Source organism: Manis javanica, chromosome 6 (genome assembly GCF_040802235.1).
Source record: "Manis javanica isolate MJ-LG chromosome 6, MJ_LKY, whole genome shotgun sequence".
NCBI classification, from domain to species: domain Eukaryota; kingdom Metazoa; phylum Chordata; class Mammalia; order Pholidota; family Manidae; genus Manis; species Manis javanica.
In genome coordinates, this window is record NC_133161.1 from 54640155 (window position 1) to 54660452 (window position 20298).

The 20298-nt window shown below is 37.7% G+C and overlaps 1 protein-coding gene across 1 annotated transcript; it reads left to right on the forward strand.

The window, feature by feature from the left end:
- Positions 1 to 2972: 2972 nt before the first annotated feature.
- POLR1F (RNA polymerase I subunit F) lies at positions 2973 to 15945 on the forward strand. The gene is given in 5 exon segments (XM_017659418.3): positions 2973 to 3422; positions 7873 to 8014; positions 11626 to 11834; positions 13085 to 13451; positions 13453 to 15945. Coding segments are annotated over 5 exon segments (1038 nt in total). The 5' UTR covers positions 2973 to 3168; the 3' UTR covers positions 13519 to 15945.
- Positions 15946 to 20298: the final 4353 nt, after the last annotated feature.

Below are 20298 nucleotides of genomic sequence, written 5' to 3' on the forward strand. Positions count from 1 at the left end.
GTGATGGCTGGGCCTCTGGCACCTTGGGGAAAAGGCCTGGAAGCTGGCCTCCTGTGTATTCCTGGAATAACAGCAGAGTGGCCCCCAATGATCATGGCAGTGTACACAAAACATCTGGGCAGAAAGAGCATCTTACAGGGAAGTTTTGTTTGATCTTTATGGCCAGTGTATGTACCTCTCATAGTCCTATATACTGACCCATCTGTAAGTCCCACAGGGAAGGGGGTGAAGGTCTGGTATACTAGACAAGGATGAAATCCCATTCCTGCCACTGTCCTATCACAGGACCACTCTCTTGCATGTATCCTACCTGATGGACAAGATTTGTCTGTGCTGGTATCATTAAAGCATGTATCTTATTGCCCTTGTGGTTATTTTCTTCTATAGTTCCTGTGGCCTGGACCTGTCCCCTGGCTGCAGCTGCCACTTGATGATTACTCTGATCTCCCTACCCATTCACCTACTGCCTGCCTGTGGAATGGGCAGCTATGGACTAAATCTGCATAGGACTTTGAACCTAGCTGAATCCTCTGGTTTGAGGATTATCACGATTTTATTGCTGTTGTTATTGTATCTGTTTACAGTGCTCCAGTTTTCTCACACAGGGGCCATTGCAAAAGATGGGGAGTGAGTAGATTGTGAGGCAAGATTTCTGGAGTGGTGGGCTGTGGATAAAATTGCAATATTTCCAGAATCTCTTGCCTGGCCTTAGTGCATCTACATATTAATAGGTGTTGCCAAGGGATCGAGAATAGTCCATCTCCACTAGGTGATTAGAGGGATAATGAGGACATATCTGGACCCAAGAGGTTGGGGCGGTGGGTCCTGTTTTTGTAGCCAGGTTGTGAGAGACATGGGTGAGCAAAAGTGGATGACTGCTTGTAATAAATTATTATTATTATTATTTTTTGAGAGGGCATCTCTCATATTTATTGATCAAATGGTTGTTAACAACAATAAAATTCTGTATAGGGGACTCAATGCACAATCATTAATCCACCCCAAGCCTAATTCTCAACAGTCTCCAATCTTCTGAAGCATAACAAACAAGTTCTTACATGGTGAACAAATTCTTACATAGTGAATAAGTTCAGTAATAAATTATTTTATCCCACTTTATTTCTCCCTTTGACTGATTTTTGGCTTCAAAGGTATTTTGTCCCTGTGGGAACTTATTTGTTCCTCAGAGTTACAGTTACAAAACTACTCCATATTTAAAATTTGTGAAAAATCATTTCCTGGGTAATTGATGTCAGGTTTTATTTTGACTGAATTGTCTTGATGTCCAGCTTGTTTTTTTTACTAAATTACTTTTGGACAAATCGTTTTTACTAAAATCATCTCCAGGCAATCTATATGTATGTCGACTACAGGAGGGATTTTGATATAATTGGTTTGGGGTGCTGTCTAGGTATAAGATTTTAAGTTCCTCAGGTGATTTCAATGTTTAACCAAGGTTAAGAACACTGAATAAAGGGGTCCTGCACAAGGTTGTGGTGGGACTTTCCCCCAAAATCAAGATAAAGGCTGTTAAAGTTCCCATTTATGGACTTGTTTATCATTGCTCTTTGGAAGGAATGTTATCTCATTATCACATCATTTGAAGTTAAAGAATGCTAAAGAAAAGGCTCTTTACTTATCTTAATGTGAACCTCCAACCATGTCCTACAGTAGGTAGGGCAAATGCCTCTATTTTATAGGCATAAAAACAGGTTTACAGAGGTTAGAGGCTTTTTGCAAGACTTAGGTGAGGTGGTTGTATGCTAGTACCTATACCACTAACTGCTTACATTTCTCTTGGCACTTAATACACGGTAATCCATGCTATATGCTTACGTTTAGATCCTATTTCCTTACTTAGACTGTGTGCTTTTTAATCACCTGTTACTTCATTCATTCATTCAAGGTGCACTGGTATGTTTTATTTTTATTTTTTGTGTCATATGGGGTTGCAGTGAATCATGGTCCCTGCCTTAGTGATCTTATAGTCTAGTGAAGGAACAGGCAGTTAATTAACATCAAATTAACATAAAAAATGCTTGATGGTGGTAGTTTGCAAAGATGGGATCTACTTAATCCTTAATGGGGCTGGGGGGGTGGAAGGGAAAGGGGGTAGTAAACTCTACAGAAGAGAATGTAAAAATCTAAGCTGAAATTTGATGCATGAGTAGAATTTCCCCACATGAGAGAAGCTACCATACTCCCAAGTAGAAGGAGCAGCATGAAACTGAAGAGATAGTGAGTCAGCTGAAAATAGATCAAACAGCATCAGTGGTGGCCAACTAACACATAACATAAACTGTGCGGAGTGTGATAAATGAAACTGCTGGGGGCAGATCATAAAATAGCCTTGAAACTTCAGTGCCATATGAAGGAGTTTGAATCATCTTGAGGACAATGGGACACCTGTGTGGGGCTTTAAACAGGTCAAATCATGTACATACTTGTGTCTCTCCAGAGTGTCCTCTTGACCATCGGGCTAAGCTTCCACAGGCATTTCTGTAGTTTTGGAAGCGAGGATGGAAAATGTCCAAAAAGGTGATGTTTCAGCTTTGTGCCTCACAGGCCTTGGGACTAATTTGATGTTTGAAGGTACAAGAGAGGTCCCAACCATGACAGCTGGACTTGGCCATTTGGAAAGCAGCAGTACAATTACCTCAGTGATTACAGAATGAGGAGGGAAGCCAGACCAGTGAGAAATGATGGTTTGTTTTCAGACGTGCTGCATTTGAGGTGTCTGGCTTGCTTTTTAGAATTGCATTCCCCACCTTCAAGATATTCCATAAATATTTTAAAATTTATTATACTGTCCAAGCTTGTAAAGTTCACCAATCACCGTACTTTTGTAAATGACTAAAGTGTGAACCCCTATCAAATATACAAAATAAATCTAATGGGGACGTTAGCAAAAACACAGGTTTTTTGGTACCTAAGAGACAAGGTGATTGGCTTTCGAGCACGCGCAATACGTAACGATAGGCTCCCCCTCCCCGAATCCTCCAAGCGTCAGGAGTTGTTTCCCCCTGCTGGTCGGAACTGAGTAAGGCAACGCAAGGAGAGAAATTTTCTAGGGGCGTGTCAGCTGGTGGATGACGTAAGACCGGGCGTCAGGAGAAAGGAGGTTCTGATGCGTCAGTGGCGCGCGCCGTGGGAAAGCTGGCAAGCCTCATGGCTGCAGGTAGTTCAGAGGCTCCGCGGCCGAAGGCGGCCTCTGAGGGGCCGGGGGTGGGACCGGCCGGCGCCCTGCCTTGCCTCGAGCTGCCGACCTACGCTGCCGCTTGCGCCCTGGTGAACAGCCGCTACTCCTGCCTGGTGGCGGGGCCGCACCGAAGGCACATCGCGCTGTCGCCGCGCTACCTTCACCGGAAACGCACGGGTATCAGAGAACAGCTCGACGCTGAGCTCCTGCGCTATTCTGAGAGGTACCAGTCTCTTAGCCTTTCCTCCGCCGAGCGGACAACGCCGTAAAGTAGCCGTCTGCCCTTCGCTTGGGCTCGGGAGGGGCTCCGCGCGGGCGCGCTGATGGCGCAGCAGGAAAGGGGCGAATGGACGAGGTCTCTCCGCCCACCGCGAGCTCAGCCCCGAGGCGTTCTAGGGCTGAGCTCCTCCCGGAAAGGCCGTACCTCGCTGGTCAAGATTTGTGTAGGATCCTTTTCATAGGCGTGGAAGAAAACGTAAGGTGACGTGAATTGCGTGAGCGCAGGGGGTGGAGAGCTCGCTGCAGAACCCGGGTGTGGGGTCTGGAGACCCGAAGGCCCAGTTCTCTGTTTTTCCCTTTGACAATGAAGGTTGGACTGCAGTATTCAGTAGATAGTCTCTCATTCTATAGGAAATTGCACATAAAGCATTAGTACAATCATTTATTGGTAAACCGTGAAGGAGCAGTTTTTGATGGATGTTTTGCCCTGGTGTTTTCCCTGAGTTCCCTTCTCTTGGATCTGATCAGTGACGAGAGAAATAGTATTTTTATTTTGTTTTGTTTCTAAGAGCAGACAGTTTAGTCTGTCTGGCCTGCCTATTGCTCATAAGGGTGAAAAAACTTGGTGCATTCACATGAATATATTCAAAATAACTTGAAAATTTTAAAAACTACAAGTCTGGAGAGTCAGAGGGACGGGGCAGATGTACATCAATATTCCCTCTAGACTATTCTAGCTCAAAAGCAAGGGGTCAATTTAGGGTGAATGGATTCCCTGGGAACTTGTTACTGCTCTTTGGGAATTAAATGAACTCATAGAAATTGCAGCAATTTCCTATATAAGTTTTTTGGGCAAAGTATTCAAACTTTGACCGCTTTATCAAGGGATCCTGAACTCTACGCAGGTTAAGAATCAAGCAAATCTAGAATACATAGCTTCCTCCACGCACCAACACACACCTTTGTATACTAGAGACTTTTTGTTTTATGAAAAACAAAAAACAAGACCCCTGTTTCAAGCCGTTTTAAACTCTAATAGAGATATGGTTGGCTTTAGCTCAAGTGGTCACTTCTCCATGAATCACATCTAATAGGGATACAAATATAAGCTAGATAAATGTAATAAAGTGTTAGAATTTGACAGAAATCTAAAATAAGTTAAACCAAGACAAATTGTAAATTGGATCATAGGACTTTTGAAAACAATTGATAAGAGAGTATTTTCAGATGGTAGCATTCTAGGCAAAAAGAGTGGCATAAACAAATGGATAGTAGATGTGAAATAGAATGCTTTGACCAGAGAATTGTAAGTATGGCATAACTGGAGTAAGGTTTGTGTCAGGAGAGGAGGGGAATGGGTCACAGATGGGGTGTTTGCTTATGTAGGATTAGCACTTACTCTTCTCAATACCCTCCTACTCTGAAACTTGGCACACTTTTGAAATAGTACATATTCATAATCTCTGGGACATAATTAGATACACAGTTTAAGAAAGGCACTTGGTAGCATTAGATGATGGTTTAAGGAGGGTGAGACAGTAGACATGGAGACCAATTAAGAGATTGTTATAATTGTCCAAGAGAAGAAAGTAGAGAGGACTGATTTGAGAGATTTAAGGTTTTTACAAGGTGATTATAAAATCTGGAAACGCAGGCAACAGTTTGCTATGTTTTATGATTTTTTGTAACCAGTTAATGCCTTCACTTGACGGCTTGGGGAAAGTCACCCAGAGTGGGTCCAGCAGGAGCCATTATACGAAAAAGATGAGGAACTGATTGAATGATAATTTCTGTAACGGCATTGGACAGTGTGGCGTGTAGAGCAGGTTCCACTCCACACCCCCTATTACTTGTGGCTTATGTTAAAGACTTCTGTTTATTCAGTGCAAATCAGACACTACACATTAAATTATGCATTACTAAGGAGGGACACAATATTGGACCTGTCAAAAACTGTAATATCAACCATTTATCATGTGTTGTTATTTATGTTTCTAGATTTGGGGGCCATCTGTAGAATCAGGACTTGCTTCTTTTGATTAAGAAATGAGGAAAGGGGAGGAATTGAGAATGGCACTCATTCTAGTGTAAAAATTATCTCAGCAGCTATCCCCTATTTGCACTATCCACCTTTTTTTCCCAGTGACAGAATTTTTTAAAGACATCCCATTTCAGTTTTGGAAAGTCTGCTTAAAGAAAGTAAGTAGTTTTCTAAAATCATGTGACTTTGACTAAGTTATATCTTTGAGAGGCCATTAAGAAAATCTTCTCTCTTGTATATGACAACTGAGTTATTTGAAAGTGGCAAATATGTTCCCTTCTAGTAGTCCCAAAGAAGTCTTAAATAACACAATCTATTGTTCTCTACATATCTCAGGTGAGACTTCCACCCAGCACTGAAACCTACTTAGGATGGTTTTAGGAAAACAAAAGTAAGCAAGATAGATAGATAGCACTGAGATGTCTGTCTTTGTATCTCTGATGACCTTTTAGTAAATTTCATGCTCTGAGTTGCCTTCCCAAAGGTTTGATGGGTTTATACAAATCCTTTTGGCTCAGCCTCCCTGGTCGCATTCTCTCTCTAGTCAGCAGTATTTACACTTCCCAAACCCAGTACCTCTCTCTGGTAAGAAATATTTTGCAGTACTACCTTTACCATCATGAAAACTCTTCACTGTGCTGAAGTGAAACTTAATGATAATACAACTTATGTACACAATTGCAAAATATATATATATATATGTAGTGCTCTGATACAGTACATTAAACTGGTAATTCTCAAGCATGATGACCTGGGAAACCTGAAGTAGATGTCTCCTGCTCCTTTATTAGATTCATTGTGTCAATGACAAGTGTGGATCATGCAGGGGTTTTCAGTTGACAGCTCAGATAACACACACAGTGTCTCCAATGGTGAAATGATTTTCTGAAATAATGACAATCTCAGTAAAGTTCCATACAAAACAATCTACTTTGAATTTATTTACAAAAATTTTAACTTACATTAAAACTGTGCAAAGATGACTTTATGTTGATTTTTTTCTTTTAAGTTAGATTCTGTGTCCAGCTATTTATAAATAGGTCTGTCCCTTCATTCAGAAGCTCTGTAGAGCTAGGGACATTTCTACCTTGTGCAGGACTGTTCGGTACATGGCAGAATGTCTTCTGTCCCTGGTCTTTGATGACTGATTAATACAACAAATTCCCAAATGCCCTGTAGAATATTTCCCCCACCAGAAACTCACTCTCTAATCATTGATGAGGGGAAACACTCTTAACTTTGATTTTCTGTCAAATGGCAGAAACTTTTCTTCTTCCCCCTCCTTCTTACTCTGTAACTCTGTTATCTGTGCCCGATATTGTCTTAAATGATGGTTTAGCTCCTGCTTACCAGGAAAGCCATGCAGGCAGAAATTAACAACTCAAAAGAGTGCTTTTCAGAGTAAGTCTCTGAGTTTATAGTTTTCTGAATTTGGTAGTTACAGTTATTGAAGTTTTTTCCAGTGGCTCCTGGCTTTTTTACTTAAACAACAGCAATTAGGGATAAATTCTTCCTTTATTCTACATGAATCATAGAAATTTGAGTTAAAAAAATGCTCTGTACTCTCAACGGCCTCAGACTCCTGTGTGAAATCCAAACATACATACATACAGATTCAATAAAATGAGATTGCCAACAGTAAGCACGTTGTAATATGGAATAGTTCTGCAGGAGTAGAGGGGGAGTGATTCAGCCTTGCCTCGGGGAGTCAGGAAAGTTTTCCTGAACAAGTAGTGATATGGTAATGAAGCCACCAGTACTGCCTCCTTAGTAGTGTAATTCCTTAAGAACATAAGTATAACATTTTGAAGTAGTAGTTGCCCCCTTATCTTGACTGTCAAACATGTAAAGTGTCCAGTCAGTTCTTAATAAATGATATAGTTGTATTTCTTAACATTTCCATTTCCTAGCAACAGTTACATTTTGGGGATTTCTCTCATTAAGTCATTGGCTTCAATCTTCAGGATGTAAGCTTTAACCCTAATACTTCTCTTGCTATATGCCATCCAGTACCAAAATTCAGTAACGGTGAATAATACCCAAATTGCCTTGATTGAGCCATACTCACAGAAGTACACAGACATTTTTCATGCCAAGTCCTATTTTTTTCTCTCATTGTAGCATAACTGGAATTCACATGAGTAGCAAATAGGGAAGAAGGGTCAACTTGTTGCTCATGCATAATTTTGTTTCTGGGTGCCAATTGTGAATAGTCATTTTTTAACTTGGCCAATATATTGGAACCCTTTGAAAGTGGACTAGTAAAGTACAGATAAATCATATGCTATCATGTTTTTAGCATGGGTGGTGATATTTAGGAGATGTATTACTTTTTAGATTCAGAATAGCTAATCAGTACTACAATGGCCTCATTTAAAAGAGGATAAACATAATTTTTCTTCTTTCTTTATAGCCTTTTAGGTGTCCCCATTGCATATGATAATATCAAAGTAGTAGGCGAACTGGGAGATATTTATGATGATCAAGGACACATTCATCTTAACATTGAAGCGGATTTTGTTATTTTCTGCCCTGAACCAGGACAAAAGCTTATGGTATGTATATCTTTTTATCTAGCTTTCCTTTTAAACTTATATAATTATGTACTTTGGAAAAATTTTAAGAGCCAGTACACCTTAGGATTCAAATAGGTTGGTATTGTGGGTAACTAAAAATTACTTCAAAATGAAAATGAAAATTACTTTCCATCAGTTCAGTCTAGGTGAATTTTTAAATTCTATCCTCCTGAAGCTCAGACGCATGTACAGAGTTTGTGTCCCATCCAATTTATTCTTTTCTGTGTTTAGCACCAGAATGGTCTTAAGGGGTAAAAAGTCAATTTTTATTATTTTACAATTTCTCAATTATACAAACACAGTTTCTTTATAAAAGATTCAAACAGTATAGCAGTATATAAAACAGTAGTTGCAAATTCAAATGGTTGCAGGACCAGGCAGATAATGAAAATGAATGAAGGATGGGGCAGGGTATCCAAACTGATAGAAATGAAGGACCTGTGAGAAGGGTCTTAAAGTTTTTCAAGAGAAGCTGGGAATGCAGAAATTGATCTGAAATCTAGTAAAGCCTATCCTTTTATCCTCCTCACTTGCCCCTCTCTTCCAGCAGAAGTTCTGTATGTGTGTGTGTATGTATGCTTATATGTGTATATGTAGTTTTATGTACATGTATATATTTTGTTCTTTAAAAAAGAAAAATTTTTATAGGAATTACTTAACCTAAAGATAAGAACTGTTAACTGACTATTGATACTGTTAATAAAAATATAGGTCAAATTTCGCTATGACAATATACAAGGCATTCCTAATTTAAAAATTTTTTCAATATTAGTTACACTGGTAGAAATAGTATCCGTGGCCTGCCAAACTGTGATCCTTCAACCAGCTTCCATACTGTTAAGTTGGCAGTAGATTTGTATTTTAAAATCCCCAAACTTAGCTGTCAATGTGCTTTGTGAAATTATCATAAATGTAAATATATGCATGGAAATAAGTTGTATAGAAAGTATGAAATAAAAAGTAAAACTATCCTTTTTGCTCTGTCCTCTACAACATGATCTGGACCTCAAATACACTTGACCAGTTTTCCCTATTGTGTGTTTGTTTTTAATAATATGAGATATAATTTATGTACAATAACAATTTATACATAATAAAATTATCATGCACAGACCATAGCATGCAGTTAGGTAAATTTTGACAAGTGCATATACCATTCTGTTTCCTTAGAAATGACCCTCATGCCCTTTCCTGGTCAATCCTCTCTATCTTACATAAAACCATTATTCTGATTTTATTTATCATAGATTAGTTTTGCTTGTTCTTAATTCTCTAGTAATAGAATGTTTCATTATATACTTTTAAAATCTGGCCTCTTGCTTAGCATGATTTTGAGTTTTATCTCTGCTGTTGGCATGTATTGGTAGTTTGGTGGTTTGTTCCTTTTTATTGCTCATGGTATTTCGTTATAATAATACATCACAATTTGATTTTACATTTTCACTGATGGACATTTGAGTTGTTTCCATTCTGGAGCTATTAAGGATAAGGCTGTTGTGAACATATGTTTTCCTTTCTCCTAGGTGAAAAACTAGAAGCAGTATTGCTAGGTCACAGAAAAGATGGATGTTTAACTTTATGAAAAACTAGTTGGGCTAATTTCCCATTCAGCTCTTCCAGTTGCCTTGCATCCTTGTCTACATTGGTGTTGTCAGTCTTTTAATCGTACTGGTGGGCATATAGTAGTTTCTCATTGTGGTTTTAATTTGTTTTCTTTATGAGGTCCTTTTCAAGTGTTTCAATGGGAAGGGTCTGTTGAGTATTTTGCCCACTTCAGTGGGGTTTTGCATTACTATTGAGGTGTAGTAGTTCTTTTTATAGTTTTTAAATCTTTTTTTCAAATAAATGTATTGTGAATTTTTTCAATGTAGCTTATCTATTAGCTTTTAATGGAATCATTTGCCAAACAGAAGCTTTTGATTTTGATGAGGTCCAATTTATCATGTTATACTTCTGTGGTTATTAATTTCTAGACCCTATGTAAGACCCTTGCCTACCCTTAGGTTGTGAACATACTCTTCAGTAAGCTTCTAGGATTTTTGTAGTTTTTAGATTTTTCATTTAGGTCTATGATCATTCTGAATTTTTGTGAGCAATGTGAGATAGGCCCTTGAGATCCATTTTCTTTTCTGTATAGCTTTTCCAGTTGTTCCAGACTTATATACTGAAAAGACTTTCCTTTTCCCATTGAATATTTTGATATATATAATAGGCTTTATTTTTTTATATAGTTTTAGATTTATAGAAAAATTGAGTGAAGAGCAATTGAATAACCTCTCCTCACCCGTCCGCCCCAAAACACACACAAATATACTGCTTTTCCTATTGTCATCTTGAATTAGTGTGGTACATTTGTTGCAGTTGTTGAGCCCATATTGATACATGATTATTAAATAAAATCTAGTTTACATTAGAGCTCACTTTGTTTTATACATTATGTGGGTTTTGATAAAGGTATAATGAATGGCATGTATCCACCATTACAGTATCCTGTAGAATAATTGGTAACTGCTCTAAAAATCCTCTGTGCTCTACCTATTCATCCTTCCCTCCCTTCCCTCTAAAACTCCCCAACAACTACAGATCTTTTTATCGTCTCCGTAGTTTTGCCTTTTCCAGAGTGTCATAGCTGGAATCTTACTGCATATAGCCTTCGCAGACTAGCTTCTTTAACTTAGCAGTATTATTTAAAGTTCCTTCAAGTCTTTTCATGGCTTAATAGCTCATAGCTCTTTAGTGCTGAATAATATTCCATTGTATACATGTATACATGTATCTAGACCATCCAGAAGGTACCACTGGGGATGCCAGATCCTGATAATGACAGACAAGAAAGTTTATTTTTGTCACATACATAAGGAGATGCTGACATTAAACAGCATTGCATATATGTTAATATTACCTATAGTTCTAAAATTTTAAATGTGACTTTAAAAAAAGTTTCATTCATATACCTTATATATGTTGATTCCTAGGGGAACAATAGAGAACTATTTTGGAAGATTTCATTTTAAACTTGAAATGATATAGCACATTAGTTTTAAAGTTTCTAATAGTGTTTTTGTGATTTAGTCAAAATAACCATGCTCAAGATTTACATATACAAGGTAGGCTGCCCTCTAATAGTGCTGTTTAATTGTTGAAGAATGCTCTTTAAGCTTTAAATTCAGACCACTTATAGAAATATAATGTGGATACTAGTTATAAAAAGCATATGCTTCCTGCTTTGAGGTATTTTAACATGTAGGTCATGTTAGAAAGTATTTTCTGCTTGGTGTCAATGTGGTTATTGAATAATATCCTCACCTGCAGTAGGAGCTAGGGTGTATTTGTGGGGTAGGACGAGATCCAGTTAGGCAATTGATATGCAGTTACTTATCTGATAAAGTTTGAGCTTTCCAAAATCTCTACAATGCTCCAAAATGATGTTTAGTATAACATGTGGTAAATTTTAATTGAAATAAACTTTTCCATATTAAATTATACCATTATATTGGTGTTTTCTCTTTGAAATCAGTTTGAAGTTTGTAAGGTTAGATTCACCTTTTAACTCTTTGGATCTCTTCTGATGCTATACTTCTTCTCCCTAGGGTACGGTTAATAAAGTGTCTTCCAGCCACATTGGCTGTTTAGTACATGGGTGTTTCAATGCCTCCATCCCTAAACCTGAGCAGATGCCAGCTGAGCAGTGGCAGACCCTGGAGATAAACATGGGTGATGAACTAGAATTTGAAGTATTTCGTTTAGACTCAGATGCTGCTGGAGTTTTCTGCATTCGGGGAAAACTAAATGTCACTAGGTCAGTTCTTAATCACATTACATCATTTTGATACTTGTTTAATTCTGAATTTAGAGATCATAGCCCCATTTTTTAAAAATTAATTTTGTTTATAAGAATATTCATGCTTTCAAATCATAATATCAGTATAAATTGGAATCTTAAGTGCTATGACTTAAGTGCATTGAATATTCTGAAGCTCTGCATCTAGCTAGCTGGTCTATATTTAATAACTCAATTTTGCTGAGTATATTCTGTGTTTTTGTTAATTTTTTAAAAAGTTGATCCCTGAGCTTGAAACTACCAAAAGCTAAATCATGTCTGTTAGCCTGCTTTTATTTTTACACAGTTGAAACGAAAATAATTTGGTTATTGTCATTATGTCCACTAGGTAATTTCTGTATGTTTCTGTATTAAATTATTAGAAGAATTCCTCTAATCTGGAGCTTGATTCCATGAGAGGCAAGTTTAAGGGGGGGAAGAAAAATACCTCTTGGAATACTGCTGGTGTTAACTGTTTTCCATATTGTGCCTTGATAAATAACAAGAGTATGGGTTAAAGTTCTAGAGCAGCTGCCCAGTAGAACTTCCTGTGATGATAGAAATATGTTGTTTTTGGGCAATACAATAACCTAATGTGATGAGTGTGACTGAGGAATGGAATTTTTAAAGTCATCTCACCAAAATTACTTAATTTAAATAATTACGTATGGCTAGTGCTTCTGTATATATAGGACTGTACAGTTCTAGAGAAAGTGCTTCGTTGATCCTTGTTTTTATTTTAGTGATAGGAAATAATTCATACCTTTGAAGTTATGCTACTTCAGCATAGGCTAAGAACAATGAACTATTATTTGAAACAAGGATTGAGACAGTAGACTGGAGACTCCATTACTTTGCTAGATACCAGAAGTATATTTTCTGTCAAAAGGCAGTGGTTTGGCTAAGAGGCTTGGATATTGTGATGTTTAATGTTCAGTGACCAAATTTTTCTTAACCAAATAAAAATCTAGAAGCCATGTTTTCACAAAATTTTTGTGTCATTTTTGTGTGTACTGAGAGAAGCACTTTAGAAACAAAAATTTTAACATTTCCAAGACATTTCATGGGCAGAGGATAATAGGATAGAATATTTGAAATTTGTGCCATCATTATGTTTCTGATACTACTGTCATTTAGAAACATCTAGCATGTTGGGATATACTTGATCTCACTTTGTTCTTTTATTTTTGCTTATTGCTCTGTAAATTTTTTAAACTGTTAATTTACAGTGTACAAACCAAGTGTTCTGTACCTGCTGAAGAAGTAACGGAAACTGGTACCGAAGAAGCTGTTGGAAAACCTCCAAAGAAGAAAAAGAAGAAGAAGAAAGCCCCAGAGCCATGTGAAGCGGAAGGTGGTAGCACAGCTGGTGTTTCAGATGTCACCATGAAGGAAGAATCAGATCTGCAGAGTAATGATAATGTGAATGGCCTCTGGGAGGAGGAGCCGAGGAAGAAGAGGAAGAAGAAGAAGAAGCAGGACGAGCAGGATCCTGTTTTCCATGGCAGTGACTCCAGTGGCTACCAGAGTGACCATAAAAAGAAAAGAAGGCACCGTGAGGAGGCTGAACTTACCCCCCTGGTGGAACGCTCCCATAAAAAGAAAAGGGAAAAGTAATTTTCTTCAGTGCATTTTAAATATGGTTCCATTTTTAAAAGATTGATTTACATACAACAGATGAATAAATATTTGAATGCTATGAAATGCTTATACTTTTTAGTAGTTTACAAAACAGGAAACATTGATAGGGAGTTGAGTCTTTGGTGCTAAAATTATAAAACTGGTAATCTGGGAAATACCAATATTATTAAAGTGCAATTTTATTGTATACAGAATAAAGTAGGAGCTGATTTCACTCTCAACTCTAATAGTCTTCCAACTTTTACATTGTAAATAAAATTATTTCTACAGTGTCAAGACTAACAAAAGGACTTATAGTGTTACTTTTATCATTAAAAAAGGAGTTTGAGCTAGGGTTTTTTTTTTTAATAGCTTTCACCTTTAGTCATAATATTACATGCCATTTGAAACTGCTTTTTTTAAAATTCAAGGCATTTGCCTGTTTTAGATATTCCTTTATCATGGGTACTGCAGTATTGCTGTGGTTTACCTTAGAAAAAGGAGCTTCTGAAGTTGCCAAAGATCATCACAACTGTGTCGCTACTGACCGGGTGGCAGGAAACCATCCTCACTGTTCTCCTGGGTGAGTTGGTGGAGAGGGCATTCGCGTGTCCATATCTGTTCATTTGTGCCTCAACCATTATGCTTTTGTTGTGTTGGAGGAGTCATTTGATGAAGACAGGGTAAAATGAGTTTGACTAGTGGGGAATTCTTCAATTGCTTTGTAATAATTGGATTAGGTTACTAGAAATTACTCTGAAAACAGCTGTTCACTGCTGTCACTGAGAAAATATGCACTATGTCCTAACTAATGGAAAGCACTGATAACAGAAATGACAAGCTGGTTTAGGCTGCTAGTCAAGGCATGGTCATATTTATTCATTTAACATGTATTTGACCATCTGCTACATGTAATATAATACATTCTACCAAGGTCCAGGGATATAGTAGCAAACAAAGTAGATGTACTTACTTCCCTCATAGAGTCTCATAGGAGAAACAGATGCATACAAATACAATGTAAGTAAGAACATACAGAAAATTAGTCATTGTGATATATCCTACAAAGAAGAAAATTGTCCACTCACCGTTAGTTGTGTTACTGTCTGTAAAACATGTGAATGACTGAACTCCACATGACAGTGATTTATCCAGTATCAGACATACTACTGGTCTCACATTGCTCAATTTTTGTTAATTACAAATCTGCTAGTAATGTATTTTGATCCAAATCTATAAAACTAGAATCTAGACTTTGCAGAGTGACAGACATTCACAATGTTTATCTACAAGTAGGTTGCCAGATGGTGGAAAGATGCAGGCCAATGTCGTGCCATATAGCTTCTTTTGATGTGGGTTTTGAGCCCTTGAAATGTGGCTAGTCAAAATTGAGATGTGGTGTCAGCATAAAATACACAACAGATTTTGAAAATGTGCCAAGAAGTAAAATAATTCAATTTTGTATATTGGCATAATTATTTTTTGGAATTATGGGTTAATTAAAATGTTAAAATTTAGGGTTTTTTCAGTTTGTTTTTTACTAAAAAAGATTAAAAAGTTCAATAAGGTTCACATTTTTTCTTTTGGACAGCACTGAGGGTGAGTCAAAAAAGGTATAAAACAAGCTAGATTATATTCTTAGGGATTAAGTTAGTGGTAGTCCCAGGAAATGTTTCATAAATGCTTCCTTAAACATTTTAAGTTTGAATACATAATTGTGATTATGTCTGACTTTTATATATAGGAAATCAGTTTACGTGAAATATTTCTAAATCCCCCCCTCATAAATGCCAAGGAAGCTGGCAACTTTATGTTATTAATGAAAAATACATTGTGGCTTAGCAAAAGAGGCAAATTCCCATGTTATTTGTATTTTGCTTAACTTGGTACTTTTGTCAATCAGGTTGTATTACAAATTAATTTGCACTTTTTTAAGAAAACATGCTAAACTTGAAACTAGATTTACTCATGCTTTTTCACAATGTGAGTAGCTTTGAAAAGGCATATATAGTTACTTGCTTTGCCTAGAATACAATGACTGTTTTTTTTTATCTGATACAAAGTTCTGATGATGCCCTCTGTATAATTCTTCAAAATATTTGTCACATGCTATGTTAACAAAGGTGCTATCTTCTCTCACAATTTGCTTTATTAAAATCCTTTGGCCTAGACTAGACCCCTTTATCCTCTCCAATTCCTATTATTCACTAACTTTGTAAGACATCTCATTAGTCATTGGAAACAGATGATGTAAACAGTAATTTATATTTATTTGATTATTAGTGAGCTTGGAACACTTGTAAGTTTACTGTCTGTGCATTTATTTTCTTGTGAATTGCTCTTCATATCCTTTTATCACTCTCATAGGATGTTTTTCTGTTTATTATTTTTAACAGCTCTCTGAATATTAGGGATTATGTATTTTTCTATTCATGTTCTATTTTTTAAATCTGTTATATTTTAACTGTCATTTGCTGTTCACAATGTTTATTTTACATAATTACCTATTTTGAGTTTATCTTAGTGTTTTCATAAAGGCACTTCCATCCTAACATTGTAAAATACTCATACTTTCTTCCAGTATTTCTACTTTTACTTTTTTATGTTTAAAATTTTAGCCCATCTGGAAATAGAGTATGGTTTGATACAGGAATTAATTTTTTCTCCAACTGATGTTCATATGTTCCCAAACTATTTTCTGATTAATCCACAATTTCTCTGTAGATTTGAAGACCTATATTAGTTTACACTACATTCCACAGACTTTAAATAAGTCCTCCTGTTTCTCTTTTGATGTACTTATGGATTCTGGTACAGAACCACACTGTTTGTTTAGAATGTGGTAGGCAGAATTCTTAGATGGCCCTTGTGATTTTCCACCCTCCTAATCATAACTGGAGATGAAGAATTTTATTCCACTGGTTATTATTATGTTATCTTACATTATACTTATTATATTATAATGTATAATACAGCACAATTGGCTTTAAGAAAGAGATGATCTGGGTGCCCTTAACCTTAATCACATGAGCCCCTTACAATCAGTTTTCTCCAGCTGGTGGCAGAATTGAAATTTGCAGCTTGAGAAGGATTTGTTGGAAGGGAGAATCTCCCTTAGTGAAGATGAAGGGACAATGTGGCAAAGGTCTGAGCAGCTGAGAGCTACCCCTTGCCAAAAGCCAGCAGGAAAACAAGGACCTCAGTCCTGCATCCATAAGGAATTGAATTATACCCATGATATTGGAAGATTTTCCTCCAAATTCTTAAGATGAGAATTCAGGCAACTAATACCCTGATCTCAGTCTTAGAAAATCCTGAGCAGATAAACCACCCACACCTGCTGGACTTCTAACTTAGAGAACTGTAAATTGAGTGGATATTCTTTGAGGCCAGTAAGTTTGTGGTAATTTGTTAAATAGCAATAGGAAAGTAATATGCATAATTCTGGAGTAAAACTTGATAGCTGGTTAAAATACATTATTATGTACTTTTAAAATTTTATTAGCTCTATCAGCAGACTTCTCAACAGAGACTACAGGGCAGAAGGGAATGGCATGATATATTTAATGTACTGAAACAGAAGCACATTCAACCAAGAACCCTCTACCCAGCAAGATTATCATTTAAATTTGAAGCAGGTATTAAACAATTTCCAGATAAAAGTTGAAGGGATTTGCCACCACCAGCCTTAAAGGGACTACTGTAGATGGAAATGACCCTAAAATTAAATAGCTTTCACCAATAACAATAAACCCACAGTAAAGGTAGTAGACCAATTACCAAGCAAGTATGAAATTAAACCAAAAAAAGCAAAATCAGCTATATACAAAATCAATGAAGGGATACACAAAAAAGTGCTGATTATGACATCTATCTAATATGAAAAATGTGGAGGAGAAGGAGGAGAAAAAATGTACCTTTAGATTGTGTTTGAAATAAGAGTAATCAGCAACTTAAGATAGACTATTATATAGTAAGGAAGCTGCCTTTGAACCTTTGGTAACAACAAAATTAAAGCCTACGATAACAAACCCACAAACAAATAAATAATAAATTCTATTACAACACTAAAGGAAACCATCAATAACAAGAGAAGAGTAGAAGAAAGGAACAGAGAGGAGCTATAAAAAACAGCCAGAGAGGGGGCGGAGCCAGTATGGCACCATGAGTAGGACAGTGGGAATCTCCTCCCAAAAACATATTTTTGAAAATACAACACAACTAGCCCTAAAAGAGAGACCAGAAGACACAGAACAACAGCCAGACCACATCCACACCTATGAGAACCCAGCGCTTGGTTAAAGGGGTAAGATACAAGCCGAAGCCTGGTGGGACCCGAGACCCCTCACCACAGCTCCCAGCAGGAGGAGAGGAGTCGGAGTGGGGAGAAGGAGCCCAGGACTGCTAAACAACCAGCCCTAGCTATCCGCACGAGAGCACAGACACACAGTGCATGTGTGGGGTGCTGGAAACTAGGGAAGCAGGACAGTAAGACCTGTGAGCGGGTCCTGCAACCAGTGCCCCTGGGACAAAGTAAAGCGAGTGCTTTTTGAAAGTCTTAAAGGGACAGAGACCGCACAGCTGGACGGAAGCATCCCGGATCACAGTCCAGCAGTTGGAAATTCCAGGGAACTCCGGGGGCACTAACCCACTGGGCAACAGCTCTGAGAACCCTCACAGAGGTAAACAGCCAAACAGCCCCTCGTCCATTAACCCTCTGGGGCCCCGCCATAGCAGAGCAGCAGACTGAGGCTGGCCACGCCCACAGCAAGGGAGCTTACTCCATACCGGCAGGCAAGATACAGAGACCCAGTCTACATGCAATTGCCCAACACAAGCCACTAGGGGACGCAGTTGTCCTAGTAAAGAAAGGCCAGGAGTAACTGGAAAGAATGTTGGCTCTCCTAGCAGAAAGACGAGTCCATAGCTTGATAAGTTGCACCTATCAACATGAAAAGGCAAAAAAATTTGATCCAGACAAGACTAACCCAGACATCTTTGACATCTTCTACATCTTCCCCTGAGAAGGAACCTGGGGAGATAGATTTAACCAGTCTTCCTGAAAAAGAATTCGAAACAAAAGTCATAACTATGCTGATGGACTTGCAGATAAATATGCAAGAACTAAGAAGGGAGAATACAGAAATAAAACAATCTCTGGAAGGACTTCAAAGCAGAATTGATGAGATGCAAGAGACCAATAATGGTCTAGAAAACAGAGAACAGGAATGCAGAGAAGCTGATGCAGAGAGGGATAAGAGGATCTCCAGGAATGAAAGAATATTAAGAGAACTGTGTGACCAATTGAAACAGAACAATATCCGCATTATAGGCGTACCAGAATAAGAGAGAGAAAAAGGGATAGAAAGTGTCTTTGAAGAAATAATTGTTGAAAACTTCCCCAAACTAGGGAAGGAAATGGCCTCTCAGACCACAGAGGTACACAGAACTCCCATGACAAGGGATCCAAGGAGGGCAACACCAAGACACATAATAATTAAAATGGCAAAGATCAAAGACAAGGACAGAGTATTAAAGGCAGCCAGAGAGAAAAAAAAGATCACCTACAAAGGAAAACCCATCAGGCTATCATCACACTTCTCAACAGAAATCCTACAGGCCAGAAGAGAATGGCATGATATACTTAATGCAATGAAACAGAAGGGCCTCGAACCAAGAATACTATATCCAGCACGACTATCATTTAAATATGAAGGAGGGATTAAACAATTCCCAGACAAGCAAAAGTTGAGGGAATTTGCCTCCCACAAACCACCTCTACAGGGCATCTTACAGGGACTGCTCTAGATGGGAGCACTCCTAAAAAGAGCACAGAACAAAACACCCAACATATGAAGAAGGGAGGAGGAGGAATAAGAAGAGAGAGAAATGAAGAATCATCAGACCATGTTTATAATAGCTCAATAAGTGAGTTAAGTTACACAGTAAGATAGTAAAGAAGCTAACCTTGAACCTTTGGTAACCACAAACTTAAAGCCTGCAATGGCAATAAGTACATACCTTTCAATAATCACCCTGAATGTAAATGGACTGAATGCAACATTCAAAAGACACAGAGTAACAGAATGGATAAAAAAGCAAGACCCATCCATATGCTGCTTACAAGAGACTCAACTTAAACCCAAAGACATGCACAGACTTAAAGTCAAGGGATGGAAAAAGATGTATCATGCAAACAATAGAGAGAAAAAAGCAGGTGTTGCAATACTAGTATCAGACAAAATAGATTTCAAAATAAAGAAAGTAACAAAAGACAAAGAAGGACATTACATAATGATAAAGGGGTCAGTCCAATAAGAGGATATAACCATTATAAATATATATGCACCCAATACAGGAGCACCAATTTATATGAAACAAACACTAACAGAATTAAAGGAGGAAATAGAATGCAATGCATTCATTTTAGGAGACTTCAACACACCACTCACTCCAAACAACAGATCCACCAGACAGAAAATAAGTAAGGACACAGAGGCACTGAACAACACACTAGAACAGATGGACCTAATAGACATCTATAGAGCTCTACATCCAAAAGCAACAGGATACACATTCCTCTCAAGTACACATGGAACATTCTCCAGAAGAGACCACATACTAGGCCACAAAAAGAGCCTCAGTAAATTCCAAAAGACTGAAATCCTACCAACCAACTTTTCAGACCACAAAGGCATAAAACTAGAAATAAATTGTACAAAGAAAGCAGAAAGGCTCACAAACACATGGAGACTTAACAACACGCTCCTAAATAATCAATGGATCAATGACCAAATTAAAATGGATATCCAGCAATACATGG